We start from the raw sequence: 14,066 nt of genomic DNA on the forward strand, positions 1-14,066 counted from the left end.
TATAATTAAATCTGCATTAAATCTGCATTCTTTTAATGTCTAACGTTTGCCTTGATTAAAATGATTTCGAAATAGCGGAATTTATACGTTGTACATACGAACGCGTACAATTTAATGACTTCTATTCACGCTTTGCATAATAATCACCAAACCGTCTTAAATCTCAAGGATATATGAACTTAGCAAGCATAGAACGTGCGATAATTACGCGTCAACGATATAGGAATTGTTGAACAAACTTGATGAAACTGCGACTACTCGCAAAATGTTTGAGAAACTGTGCGTCAACAAAGCTGAAGTGCCTCAACACATTGCACTCAATATCATTATCATAAAACGGAGCGTAGAATAAGTATTAGTAACTTTGCAACAAAATAAGAGAAGATTTCAGACCATCCAATGCCGAGAGCACTTTATCAGCAATCAGGATTCTGTGAATAATTAAAACTACCGAATTATTATTATTGTATCAAATGATGTAGAGTTAATTATATAAAAAGGAATAGGAAGGAAGGATACATAAAGCACAAAATAATATATGATTGTCATTATTTATAGCGCTCATAATTTGAAGTAGTATAGAATTAAGAATATTTTATACATATTTTTAAAATAACAATATTATGAATGATAACAAAATTATGAAAAAATTACAGATTATTCATGTTTAAAAATAATATGACAAATTTGATGACGGCTTACTATCTAAATCAAGTTATTTTAATAAATAGTAGTATTTTTTAAATCTGTGCTCTAATAAAAATATATGGAAATGTATTATATAAAATAATTGATAAACATCTCAATTTTTAAGTATAAATACATTATGTATTCAAGATTATTTACGTAAACGATTATTTGCGATGCACGAATTAGTTGTCCAGTAATTAAAATATTTATTTGTTCTACATCTTTGTTTCTAAATTGCAATGAAACTTTGCATAAATTATTTTGAATATTTAAAGTATCTACTTATAAAAAAATGTAAATTTTTAAATTATTTAAAAAATTTTTTTAATTTTTAACAATAAAAAAATAATAACAAATAAAATAAATAAACTACAGAAATGTGTTATTAAACAAAAATATAATCTTATTCACACAACTTTCATATGTATATAGTTTATTTGAAGTGTAAATATTAAATACACTTCCAAATGTGGTTTTCTTTGCATGCACTATACGTATAATATCCTTAATCAAGCTATATGGAAAAATAATTCAGTAATAACTTTCGATATTTTTGTTTACCGATTATAATTCCGCTTAACTTAAATTATGTTTAGATGGAGAGTCAACTATTACTTACAATGATTATATGCAATATGTAATTGTAAGCAATGAAAAAACATAAAAACATTCCGCCACTGATAAATTCAATTTTTATATACATAATTATGAACAATGTGAGAATACTGTGAAAGCGTGACGACCTCAAATTGAGCGTATATACACTTCTAAAATATCATCGAGACGAGATCTATCAGATGAGCGTTTCCGTTTAGTGGCAGCCTGCCAATTGGGTGCATTAACGTCTATCGTTCGATAGTATCTTTTTGGAGAGTCAACGTTTAAATGGCGCTGATTAGAATGTAGTAAAGAATACTAGAAAACGAAATGTCAATAAATATCTAAGATATCGCGAGGTTAAAAGCGTAATTTGTCATCGTCGAATCAGACTTCGCGAATCTTAAGTTTAATTATTCTTACTGGTTTATCGTTTAGGGAGATTCAGCATAGTTCGAAAAACATGATACGATACTCGAAAAAAAATGATGTATTCTGAAAATCTGACTATCGCATTGCAATGTCAAAAATGCCGTGTCTGTTCTATTTTATCTCTGAAAAATACACCGACTGCACATTTGTGATAACTATTATACACTCTATACGACGCCCTTAGTCGCTATCGCGGTTGCATAATTTAGATAAATTCACGTTTCTCTCCATCTTCGTACAAGAGATAGCTATTTTTGCATACGTCATGCAATAAATATAAATAATAATAGCTTATAATAGATGATGATAATGATGAAGTATTAATATATTAAAACTTTTGAATATTGCATGTTTAATCAAGGTTAAATAATGTATTTAAATATTACGTGTTGGAATTAAAAAAATTTTTTTGTATACCTGTGACATCAAAGCACGATTTTCATTTTATTTTTTATCACACATAAATACAGGCCGTGTTTTCGCGGATGACGATGGGAGTGATGTTACGAATTAATATGACGGCGATTCATTTGTGCATTCCTGATGCTTTGAAAGGTACACCGGGAATGCTGCAATTCGCGGAATTGCAATTTGGGGTGGGCTGACGATTGCGTGCCTGAAATCACAATGGTACGATTGACAGATTCAAGTAATTCTAGATATTACGTCAGGCATTATGGAGATGTAGATACAGTGATCATGTTTATAGCTTGAGAATCACCGTCACCATAGTTTACGTTAGTGTAATAGTACGTCTAATCAGCCATTTAAAAGAGTTATAATATTACGTCAAGAGTTAGTCATTTAATAGAGTTAGCTCATTTTTTTTTCACGCTTAAATAATCTTATTAATACGTTCAAATTTCCTGAATTTCCACATGAATTTCATACACTAAGTTTACAAATTAATTGTTTTTTTAAGCATAAATTTTTTGTGATATCTAAAATTAATATTTAAGATAGAATAAATATTTATCATGTTTTTTTATAAATTAGATTTTATTTTCAATATTTCATATTCACACATGTATATACATATATGCAAAACTTAAAAACATAAATGAAGAAAATAGCAATGGTAATTTTATTTTATTTTAAATCAAGTTGTCATATTAAACAAAATTAAGATGTAAACAAGATATCGATGTATGTTACATGTTTCCTAAATCTCTCTCAAGAGTAGAAGAGTAAGTTATAAGTGAAATATTACTTGATAATGTATTCGATAATATCTAAGAAAAATTGGAATGCATTATTCTTCCAAAATTTAATCGTGTAGTGTACAAACAGTAAACTGTTATCACCACTGCAATCGAACCATCAGGAGCTCGATCTGACTGAAGTTGTTCTGACTAGATTTACAAGCGGATGCGTTTTTCTTTTATGTGCATTTTATTTACCGCAAAAGGAAGCTTTCGAAGCAGCGCGGGAAGATCCATTAAAACTGCATCTTATAAGGATGCACGCAATGAAGGGTTTTGCTGAAGTATCTAAAAATCTAAAAATTTAACTAGCTATAGATTTAAAAATAATTTTATTGAACTATCAAAACAATTATGTAGGACGTTCAAATTAATTACTAGAATGTTAAAACTTTTTGTTCAATATTGTTCATATTTGAGATTCTTACATAATTGTTTTGATTCAACAAAATTATTTTTAGATCTGTCTACACTGACAAGGAGAAAAAAATTTATTAAATCCCAATAAAACATATAATATTTTTTTTCAGTACTAACATTTTTCAATATATAATTAAATATTTATTCACAGTAAATAAAAAAATATTTACTCAATAAAAAATGATAGTAAAATCAAATGATCTCTTGTAATGTATCAAATGTAATCAAATAGAAATGTTTACATTTAATAAACATTTAGTAAATATTTAGTTTGTTCTTTCCATATCCAACGTATAGGATATTCAACGTACGTAAAGAATATTTGTAAAGCAATGTTAAGTTTTATTGATCACTAAAAGAAACAAGTAACATTTCATTCAGCATCTTCAATCATTTAATCGTCAATAGCCGGAGGAAAGAAGTGATAGACGTCTCGCCATTGACGATGTTCATATCCATTCATGAGACGTTTTTTTTTACGGAGAAATTTCGTCGGTGTAAATTAGCAATTTACAAAGCCGTAATTTCTGCAACGTTTGTCGTTAGTCAAATACCGAAGCGTTAACAGTTCTTAATTGTGGTGCCGGTGTGCTCGCCTGCGGCGCAAATGCGATGAGAAACAAAACGACAATTTTTATGAGCGCATCCGTGTATTATATGTTCGTGCACACTTCAGATCTTATGGAATTCCGGAAACCGGTTTTGCAAAATATACCGCGTGTATATGCGCTCGTAACACGTAGTGTCATCTCGTACGAAAAGAGACACGCTGCTCCTAATATGGGAAGAGTTTTATCGCGGAAATTTTGTAGTAGTTCGATAAGATACAATAAAGGCGAAGATATGCTCGTCTCGTTAGAAGAACGGAAATCAGATAAGAAATAAATATTAAATGAATGACTTGCTAGAACTTGCAAGGTCAGGTCAAGATCAATGCATGATATTTTAATATGTTAAAGATCAAACGAATTACTCTTTGTGAGATTGGACAATTCAGTATCTACAGGATATATAAACAGATTTCTCTTTTTTAATTAAGTCCAGCATCCATTACGTTATAAAAAAATATTTTATTCTAATTTGAGCGAATTGTCGATCAAAATTCTACTCTTGTAGTTAGTTCGAGAAACATCCCGTAGCTTCCCGACATTTATCTGCAAAGTGAAATGTATCCCAAAATACACATCTCAAAGGAAGCCGGATGGTGGTAGCTGGTACTACTCAAGATAGGGCTGTAAGATACAGCGATATATTATTCTAGCAAGAGTAGGAAATTATTTTGTAATGAATGTCGCATGTCTAATGAGAAACACTTTATCAATTTTAAATTGCAGTGTTTTTTTTATCTGCCGTCGAATATTTCGAGTATTTCGATTTAAATTCTTTCCATTAAAAACTGTTAAGAGTTTCATATAACTACTCGTTACAACTCTTTAAGTTAAAGATCTCTTGACTGGCGTGATAATTTCGTGAGGCAAATTAGGTTATTAAAAATTCAGCGTACGCATCTCTTGCGATGACACGTTCGGTTATACCGTAACTGTAAATCGGCCACGATGTAATAAAACTTACATGCGCGATCATCAAGTGTAATTGGCTGACTCATCCCTGGAATTTCGTGCGATGCAAATTAGTGGGACAATCACGATCTTAAATGTCAATAGCGTAGGCGTAGCACCAACCATGCAATCATTTTAATGATAATTCAGTATGATCCTTTAGTTGAGTCAGCGTTCCGCGTAATGTACACGTTCTCGTCGCACACTTCGCACCGTGTTTAATTCAACGCGTCAACACGCCTTATCATTTAGCCCTCGTTCTTTTGCGTCTAAAAATAGTAAAAATAAGCATGAGTTAAGAAAGCAATGAGATATTGCTGTATATGCAATAGATTTTTACGTTCTAGTCAAAACAGAATTTCAAATGATCTTCCGTCGTCAGCTTCTTTCCACCTGTCTCAAGTGAATCTTCTTCAATGCGTTCCTCAGCCTTGCACTTCAACCTGTCTCTTTACTTACGGATGTTGCGGCGGTTATTGGAATGCGAATTATGTAGAACTGTGAAGTATGTGTCGTTAACGGAGCAAAGTTGCAAGAAAAGATAATCGATGAGGACATTTCTTTCTTATTTAAGAAAAAATTTCTGAAAAAAAGTTTTTTCAGATCTGTTCTTTTAAAAGTTTTAATGAATTGTCACGTCGCGTGCGTAGCCATGGTATTTAATGCATCTCGGCGAGAAATTTGGCCGAGCGCCAGTAATGATAATAGACGTCGGCTAACTATAGTTGCTTAAAGGGAACGTCAGTGTTCGTTCCGAAGCATGTTAGATACACGACATCTCACAATAACGATGATCCATGGCGCCTCGAAATCTTGCCGTTCGTCATTAATCAACGTTATATGCAGATAAATGGATATTTCAGATGCTGTCTTCTATACATACGTAGCGTTTTACATCTATTAAGCATCTCGTACTATGATAGCTTGATGTTCTTCCTTAAATTACCTTATGAATTTTTAAATCGATATATTAAATGTAATGCAATTACATCAGTTACGCGTATTAGTCATGCAAGAAATCACATCACGACGTTTATATTCAGAGAAACTTATCTTATCGGGAAGCACACTCGTGAGCAGTCACGTAATTGTCTAATTTATGTATTCTTAGTACGTTAGTTGTGATTACACAGAGAGGAAACTAGAAAGCTCATTAGCACGTATAGATGGACAGTCGTAAAAAACGAAAAGCCTTAATGAATGTACGCTTTTATTGCAACATTTATGCACACTATCTGTGCAAACGATCTGTGTTAACAGTTTGTAGAAAATCAATTTGAGATGAATTTGAATGTCTTGCCTGTAAGATGTGAGAATATTTTCTCAGTGACGCGTGACTGCGTCACTGACTTGTAACATGTATTACGTGTATACATCGACTGGAAGAAAACACGTGTAATTTAACATGAACTGGATGCGAGGGTATACTATAATTGTGGTGATCTAACATAAGCCGTGTTGCGAGATGACCGCGGGAGCTGTGTCTGGGTGGTCGAGAAGTCTGACAATAAGTCGAATCCCATTGGTAGCTGCCACGGTCGAGTTACGGATCTGGAAAGACTGGAATCGTATCCACAGAACCGGCATTTTAATCACTGCTGGGCGTTTACGCGCGAACAACGATGATCTATGTCTACATGTCAACTATATAGATTACCATTTCACGTGTTGCCTAGTCGACGTACGGATAGCTGTGCTTTTTCCTCCTTAATCTTGTCTTTAGCAAAATGCTTGTTTAAGTTAAGTATTTCCGAGAAATTGACCTTAATAGAGGAAAATAATTATTATGAATTGCATGTACTTCCTTGACATCGCGTAAATGCCTTATCAGAATCACACAGGAACGGTTGCAGCGGGAAATAATACTGGTTTCGTGACATGAGACAGATCATGCGATAGGAATTGAGAAAGGAGATCTCCCATTTAAATTACTTTTTCAAGTCCTGTGCGGAGATGATGACGTCAACAGTCACGTCGCTTTCCGCTCGCGTCCCACCAGCTAAGGGCTAAGCGAAAGCGAGACGTGTTGAAAGAAAAAGAATGGAACCTTGAAGTTGTCTGGCATGTGGGTGTTACAGGATGATGCATGAAAGGAACGGCGAGACCCTTTATGTCCACAGGTTCTTAAGGTGTGTTTACGTGATTCTTGTTTCTCGTATAGATATCCTTGAGTCTAGAACTTTCATATGAATGATGAATACAAATACTAAAATTGTAGCTGTTGTGTTTTTTTTCTATGTAACTTTCTTCACGAAGATTGCTTATGATATAAGAATACAAGCTGTACCACTGCGCATAATGGCGATAATAATACTGGAAATAACCAAATTTTGGTCTATGCACTTTCCTGCGTATAAGAGCTTCGATATATTGGAATATTAGCCAATCAACTTTAGCTTCAAATTCATTCTCTTAGCGTATTCCTTGGAAATAATACCTTGTCGTCTTACATCATGGTATTGCTAATTAGCTATAAACTCTCGATTTATAGCAATTTTACGAGTAGTCAAAATTATTTCTTATTTTGAACGGTTTGGTAGACATGTTGAAATAGTAAAGTAAAAGGAGACGCGGCGGGGATCATTTCGGACCCAAGAATTTTGCCTAAGTGGGTCGACACGTGACGGTAAATCATTATGATCGTCTTTGAATACTTCCTGGAATAGCCTTCGCTCGATGTCTCGATCTTAAAGATATCGAGCATATAGCAGGGAAGCTATTTTTTAGGTCATCTTTACAAGGGAGACTTGTCTCGGAGATCATTACGTCATTCTTCGTTGTGACATCGCTCTGTGTGCATATTTAGATAGTCATCATTCTAGTCACGTTTGTCTCATCGCGTATTATCACACCAAATGCATATGAAACAAGGACCAGTTGCTGCATTATGCAGACTGTCTCGAGATATTCAATCACCGAATTTAAGGTTGGCAGAATCTTATCTCGCCGGATATCATCAAGCATTTCTTCCCTGAGAATTTCCGTTGCTATAAAAGGAGCATTATTCTTATTTGTCGTATCTTTCTTCGAAAAAAGAGAGGCAGTAGCAAATCCTTATTTCCTATTCATAGTATCCGCCTATGAATGGCATGAAGTCACGGTTAAAATGGCGCTAAGCTGCTGAGGTTTTACGGGTTTTGTAAATAAGCGTGACACCATTACTGCTCTGAAATGGTTTTGCTATTTCTGATACATACATTATACGCTTTTTGACATCTAATGTTCAAAACGCGAACGCTAGTGCAACAGCTCAAAATAATTCTTAGAATGTTTGCGAATACAGTTGATAATCTATATATATGTGTATATTAACCTCCACAAATGTGTATCGAAACGATAAATTATTTACATTTTTATGACTTATCCATATACGAGAGTTCCATAGAATTTCTTTGAAGCTATTAAGAAATATAGTTTAGTTTTGACGATATAATCCGTAGTTGTCGGCTTAGGTTTGGAATTTACGTTTAATTTTAGCTTCCTTTTAATCTTCTGATCTTTAGAGTCATCAATTTTTTTTTACCTCTTCTGTATGCTAAAGTTCTGTTAAATATTTTTCTTTTTCGCGTAATACAACTCAGAAAATTCTTATTAAAAGTGTCTTCAAATGTTAAAGATGTATTAGACGTATAATCCCTGCAAAGAAAATTAAATTTGAAAATTTAATATTTACATTTCAAATAAACAAATATATATATGAAAGTTGTGTGAATAAGATTATATTTTTATTTAATAACACATTTTTGTAGTTTATTTATTTTATTTGTTATTATTTTTATTGTTAAAAATTAAAATTTAAAAAATGATAAAAAATTTACATTTTCTTTTATAAGTACTTTAAATATTTTAAAATAATTTATGCAAAGTTTCATTTCAATTCATTGATTACAAAGATATAGAACAAATAAATATTTTGTTTATTTATTGGACTAGTTCATGCATCGTAATGTAACTCTACATAAATAATCTTGAATATATAATGTACTTATATTTAAAAAATAGATATTTTTATCATTTATTTTATAATATGATACATTTCCATATATTTTTATTAGAGTACAGATTAACAAAATATTACTATTTATTAAAGTAATTTATGATCCAGATAGTAAATCATCGCCAAATTTGTCATATTATTTTCAAACGTGATTTAGAATAATTTGTAATTTTTTTCATAATTTTGTTATCATTTTGAAAATATGTATGAAACATCCTTAAGTATTTTACGTGCACTCTCTCTCTCTCTCTCTCTCTCTCTCTCTCTCTCTCTCTCTCTCTCTCTCTCTCTCTCTCTCTCTCTTATATGTAACGGAAACAAACTTCAAGCAGATACATTTAATAAACATAATGTTTAAATTCTATTCACATAAAATTTTATGAAAAAAGTACTCTAAATTCCATGCATATGTACAAATATATTATATAAATTTTCAATTATAGATTAAATTTCAATTATACATTAAATTTAATTTACTAGTGTAACTTAAAAGTACATTTGTACCACACTAAATTTTATGATATATTTTAAAATTAAATTATACTCGATTTTCTCGATAAACAAGAAAATTTAAATTAACAAATTTTATTGGGAAAATTGGGTTACGCAATAAAAGGACAGATTCATTTAATTAAATAGCTACTGAATCGAGAATACGCCCATTTCATAAATCCACGGTCAAGCCTTTTACATGTAAGTTGGAATTTATTTTGTCGATGTAAACTCAATGATTGTCGTGGGCGTAGCCGGCTTATAAAATGTATTTAAATTGATCAATCAATTTTTGCTATGGCTTATTATCAACTTTATCGCGAACACATTGTCAGATAACAATAGTATCTTCATTATTTTGATACAATAACTAGGAACTGCAGCCTATTAACGCCGCCTCTTTTACGTCCTGTGTTAATTACTTTCAGTACAAGACGTGCAAAAATTTTCTGCACAACACTTGATTTATTTTTCGTTGATTCTCGAATGATCTTTAACCAATTTGCAATTTATCATCGATTATTTGATTTGTTTTAGGTAGAGTCGGTGGATCTGGCATTGAAAATTTTAGATGGTTCGCAAATCCGGGGAAAAACACTGTCGGTTCAGAGGGCGAAGTTTCAAATGAAGGGCGAATATGATCCCGCGTTGAAACCGAAGAGAAAAAAAAAGGATAAGGAACGACAGAAGAAGATGCAGGAAAAGTGAGTTTCTACAAATTTTATGAATAAATTATCTTAAATGTTCGTTAAAACAGTTAATGTCGAACACTTGGATATAGAGTTGGGTATAGAGTTTGGCTAACTACTTCTGAAACACTGTATATATTATACATATACAGGATGTTTCAGAAGTAGTTGGCCAAATTCTAAGAGCATATTCCATTCATTGTAAGGATATAAACGGGTTCGGAAACGCTTTCTTCCCAAGTTATAAACATTTCTTATTTAAATTGTTTGTGTTTACGTCGGCATGCCTTGTTTCGACGTTTCATGAATTGTACTTCTATTATTGAAGATTTCCTTCTTGGATCGATTTTTCTCTCATCTAATGTTAACAACTACAGACAATTTTTGAAAACGCAATTCCCTCCAATATTAAAAGATGTTCCACCACAGATACGTAATCAAATGTGGTTCATGCATGATGGAGCTCCAGCATTTTAGTATTGCTCGAGAGTTTCTGAATAATAATTACAGCAATAAATGAATTGGTAGAAGAGAACCCATTAGCCCGCACGTTTTTCTTTGGATTTTTATTTATGGAGACATCTTAAGACTTTCATGTATAATATTCCTGTTGCTACTATGGAAGTACTCCGAAATCATATTATTGCTGCGTATGAAAAAATATAAAATATAAGATTTTAAATATAAGATTTTCTCCGAGAATTTTTGAACGTCTTCGACAATCCATGCGACGTCGATGCGAGGCATGCATCGATGCGGAAGGAAATCATTTCCAGCAAAAGTTCTGTAAAATATAGATATAAGTATAAAATAAAAAATAGATACAAGTTTAAAATAAAATATAGATATAAATATAAAATAAAATATAAGTATAAGTATAAAATAAAAAAATGTTTATAATTTAGAAAGGAAGCGTTTCCAAATCCATATTTATATGACTTTTTTTCATCCTTACAATGAGTGAAATATGCTCTTAAAGTTTAGCCAACTATTTCTAAAACACCCTGTATATGATTGCGTTAAGACAAATATAATTTATTCCTAAATATTCCTTTGCCCCGTGAGCTCATTGACTCAAAGTGTGATGTCATTTCCTTTCGAGACGCTCCGTATAACTCACGGTGATTCGCATTACAAAATCGGAATGATCACGTTTCTCCTCGGTTTCTCCGGTCCATTCATCTCTCTTTTCGCTCCATGCGAGATGGCGTATCCCCGGGGGATCAAGATACGTTTCATCCACGGTGCATCCGCCGCCACGCGTGTGCATCTTATTAAGGTTTCTATGCACCGCGATGCACGCGTGTCGTAAGTGGCTTGTTTAAAACAGCACGAGAGGAGATGCCTTCGAATCACGAAGCGCGTTGTACGCGTGATTTTATGATACGTGATACCATGTAATTCAGAAAAAACCCTTCATGTATCTCTGTGATGCATGCCTCGTGTAACACGTGTTGCAGTGTGTGTAAAGGCTCTTATAATTGCACTGCCATCGGCTCCGAGTTTGCAGCCGCCAGACTGCTTGGCGTTGGCGGTTCCGGCAAAGGCAGCTGCGCACGTCGATTACCCGCATTTAGTCCGCCGCGCCGGTCTGCATACAGACCAACCCAAAATTATACGGGCACGGCGCACTTCCCGACAGATTGCAGCGGCTTAACCCGTTAATCGAAGCGTATAACGATTGCACTGAATTGACATTGATTTTATCCCGTGCGTATTTCAGTGTCGTGTAACTATTTCGCGCGAATGATGAAAGTGACATCGAGCATTTCTAAATGATTCAGGAAGAAACAACGTTTGATTTAAAATTCGATGCGATTTTGATGCTTTTGTACATATTTAATGATACAATTAAAGTAATAATAATTAATAATTAAAGTTATAAGAAAAGTAATAATAATAATAATAATAATAATTAAATTTAAGAACTGCAGTCATAATGATAGGATAAGGCTTCAAATAAAATATTTTCAAAGATATTTGTCGCTTTTCGTGTGATTTAACATCGATTTTAACTCTCGCGCCATCATATTTCATTGCATTGCTCAATCTCGACGTATCTATGTCGCCTTCATCGTTAGCAGCATCCTCTTGTTATCCAGCGTAGGTCGCGTGCACAGGGTCAACGCCCTGAACTTTGCGAAAACCAGTTATTGGTGAACGCACGGGCCCACGTTTGCTGACCGGAAGTAGTCTTTGCAGCAACATACTCTTTCGACACTCGTCGTGTCTCGTCGAATCTATGTTAGCACTATAACATTCCCTATCGAGATAGAGTTATCCTTTTAAGAGTACATATACTCTTTTTAAGATCTTAAAACTTGTGTGGTCGTTTATTAAAATTTTATAAAATATTTTATAAAAATTTTATAAAATATATTAATAAGAATTGAATAAAATTCATGAATTTTAGAAATTTTATTTGATTAAATACCTACATTTAATATGCATAAAAATTATATCCCCTCCTTCCGAAGTAATATCTTTTTTTGAAAAAAGTATACATATGTACTCTTTTCTTGTGATTCAGATATGATAATCCTAACCATCGGCATCATTTTCTCAAGTAATTCCAAGAAGGAGAATCGTGAGCCACGATTTATCGATCATTGCGACTGTTCTCACAGCTTTGACGAGTTATTCTCGACCATGCGGCTCGGTGCCGCCAATTTATGCTGTATCAGCGACGTTTGTCGGCATCTTTAATCTTTGAGAAACGTCACTTCCAGTAACGATAGCAGCGTGCTGACGTGATATCATGCGAAGAATCGGCAGATGTGGAATCCTATCAGCCCGCTGATATCTTTATCAATAAGAACGATAGTCAAAGATAAACCGTTTATATCATTTATTAATGGTTTCGAATAAAGTAATTATCAATAAGAATATATGTATATAGATTTGAGTCCTCAGAGGAAATATTTATCAATCTAAAATCCAAATACTTTTAAGATTTCTGCGGATATTTTCTTCAAAGAATTTACGCAATTTGCGCTTATCTCCGTTTTGATACATCGTTAACACTAGAAATGCCAATGTTCCATACTATTAAAAGAACATTAAGTAAATGAATTATTATGAAAATAAGAAAAGTGATGAAAAAGCAAATGTTTTATGAATGTAAAGGACATAATTATTAAAAATATTTCAAAATTCTATCTTTCGCACAAAACATAATTTTAATATAAAAAAATAGAAATAGTAATGATTGCTCGGTACTAGTGTTAAATGCCAACGTTAATATCAAGTTACTTCTTTTCTGATGAAATAAATTGTAATTTTCTGGATATGTTGACATTTAACAATGTACCAAGACACGAAGATAACTCGCAAATTCTGTGTAGCTTATTTGAATGTAAATGCATTTTTATTTTCTTATCATTCTGTACTTTGTTTGCTTACAGATTGTTTGACTGGCGACCAGAGCGTATGCGAGGCGAACCGCTGAAATGCGAAAGGGTTGTCATCATAAAGAATCTTTTCGCACCGGAGGATTTTGACAACGAAGTCCAATTGCTCTTGGAATATCAGCAAGATATTCGATCCGAGTGCCTGAAGTGTGGCGATGTCAGAAAAGTTATCATTTATGATGTAAGTTTTTTATCTTTTTTACGTGTGCTATCTTAATATAAATAACTAACTTTACGTCGATTATTATAATAATAATTTTAAGTAATTAATATCTTATTAACTATTGCGAAAATTGTAAAATAGTAGAGAACTTTTCGACTCAGGCCGTTCTACCTCTATGCGAGAGTTTTATCGTTATTTATCAATCATCATTTATTTATCATCTTGTATATATAATCGTCATAAATATTTCATATTTCGTAAATATTAAAAATCAGGAAGAATGGATCTATGAAGTTAACATGACATTCTATAATATAAAAAATGACAGTAGCTCCCCCTCCCTCCCTCCCTCCTCCTCTCCCTCTCTCCCCCCCCTTCTCTCTCTCTCTCTCTCTCTCTCTCTCTCTCTCTCTCT

The 14,066-nt window shown here is 32.9% G+C and overlaps 1 protein-coding gene across 1 annotated transcript in view; it reads left to right on the plus strand.

Moving 5' to 3' along the window:
- The window catches only part of LOC108686090 (HIV Tat-specific factor 1 homolog), a 31,571-nt gene that overhangs the window by 10,022 nt on the left and 7,483 nt on the right, over positions 1-14,066 (plus strand). Inside the window, exons 3-4 of the mRNA XM_018191175.1 lie at positions 9,927-10,093; positions 13,483-13,669. Coding sequence (XP_018046664.1) covers positions 9,927-10,093; positions 13,483-13,669 — 354 coding nt within the window. The remainder of the gene's footprint in view (positions 1-9,926; positions 10,094-13,482; positions 13,670-14,066) is intronic.

This window comes from Atta colombica, unplaced genomic scaffold (assembly GCF_001594045.1).
Source record: "Atta colombica isolate Treedump-2 unplaced genomic scaffold, Acol1.0 scaffold164, whole genome shotgun sequence".
Lineage (NCBI taxonomy): Eukaryota > Metazoa > Arthropoda > Insecta > Hymenoptera > Formicidae > Atta > Atta colombica.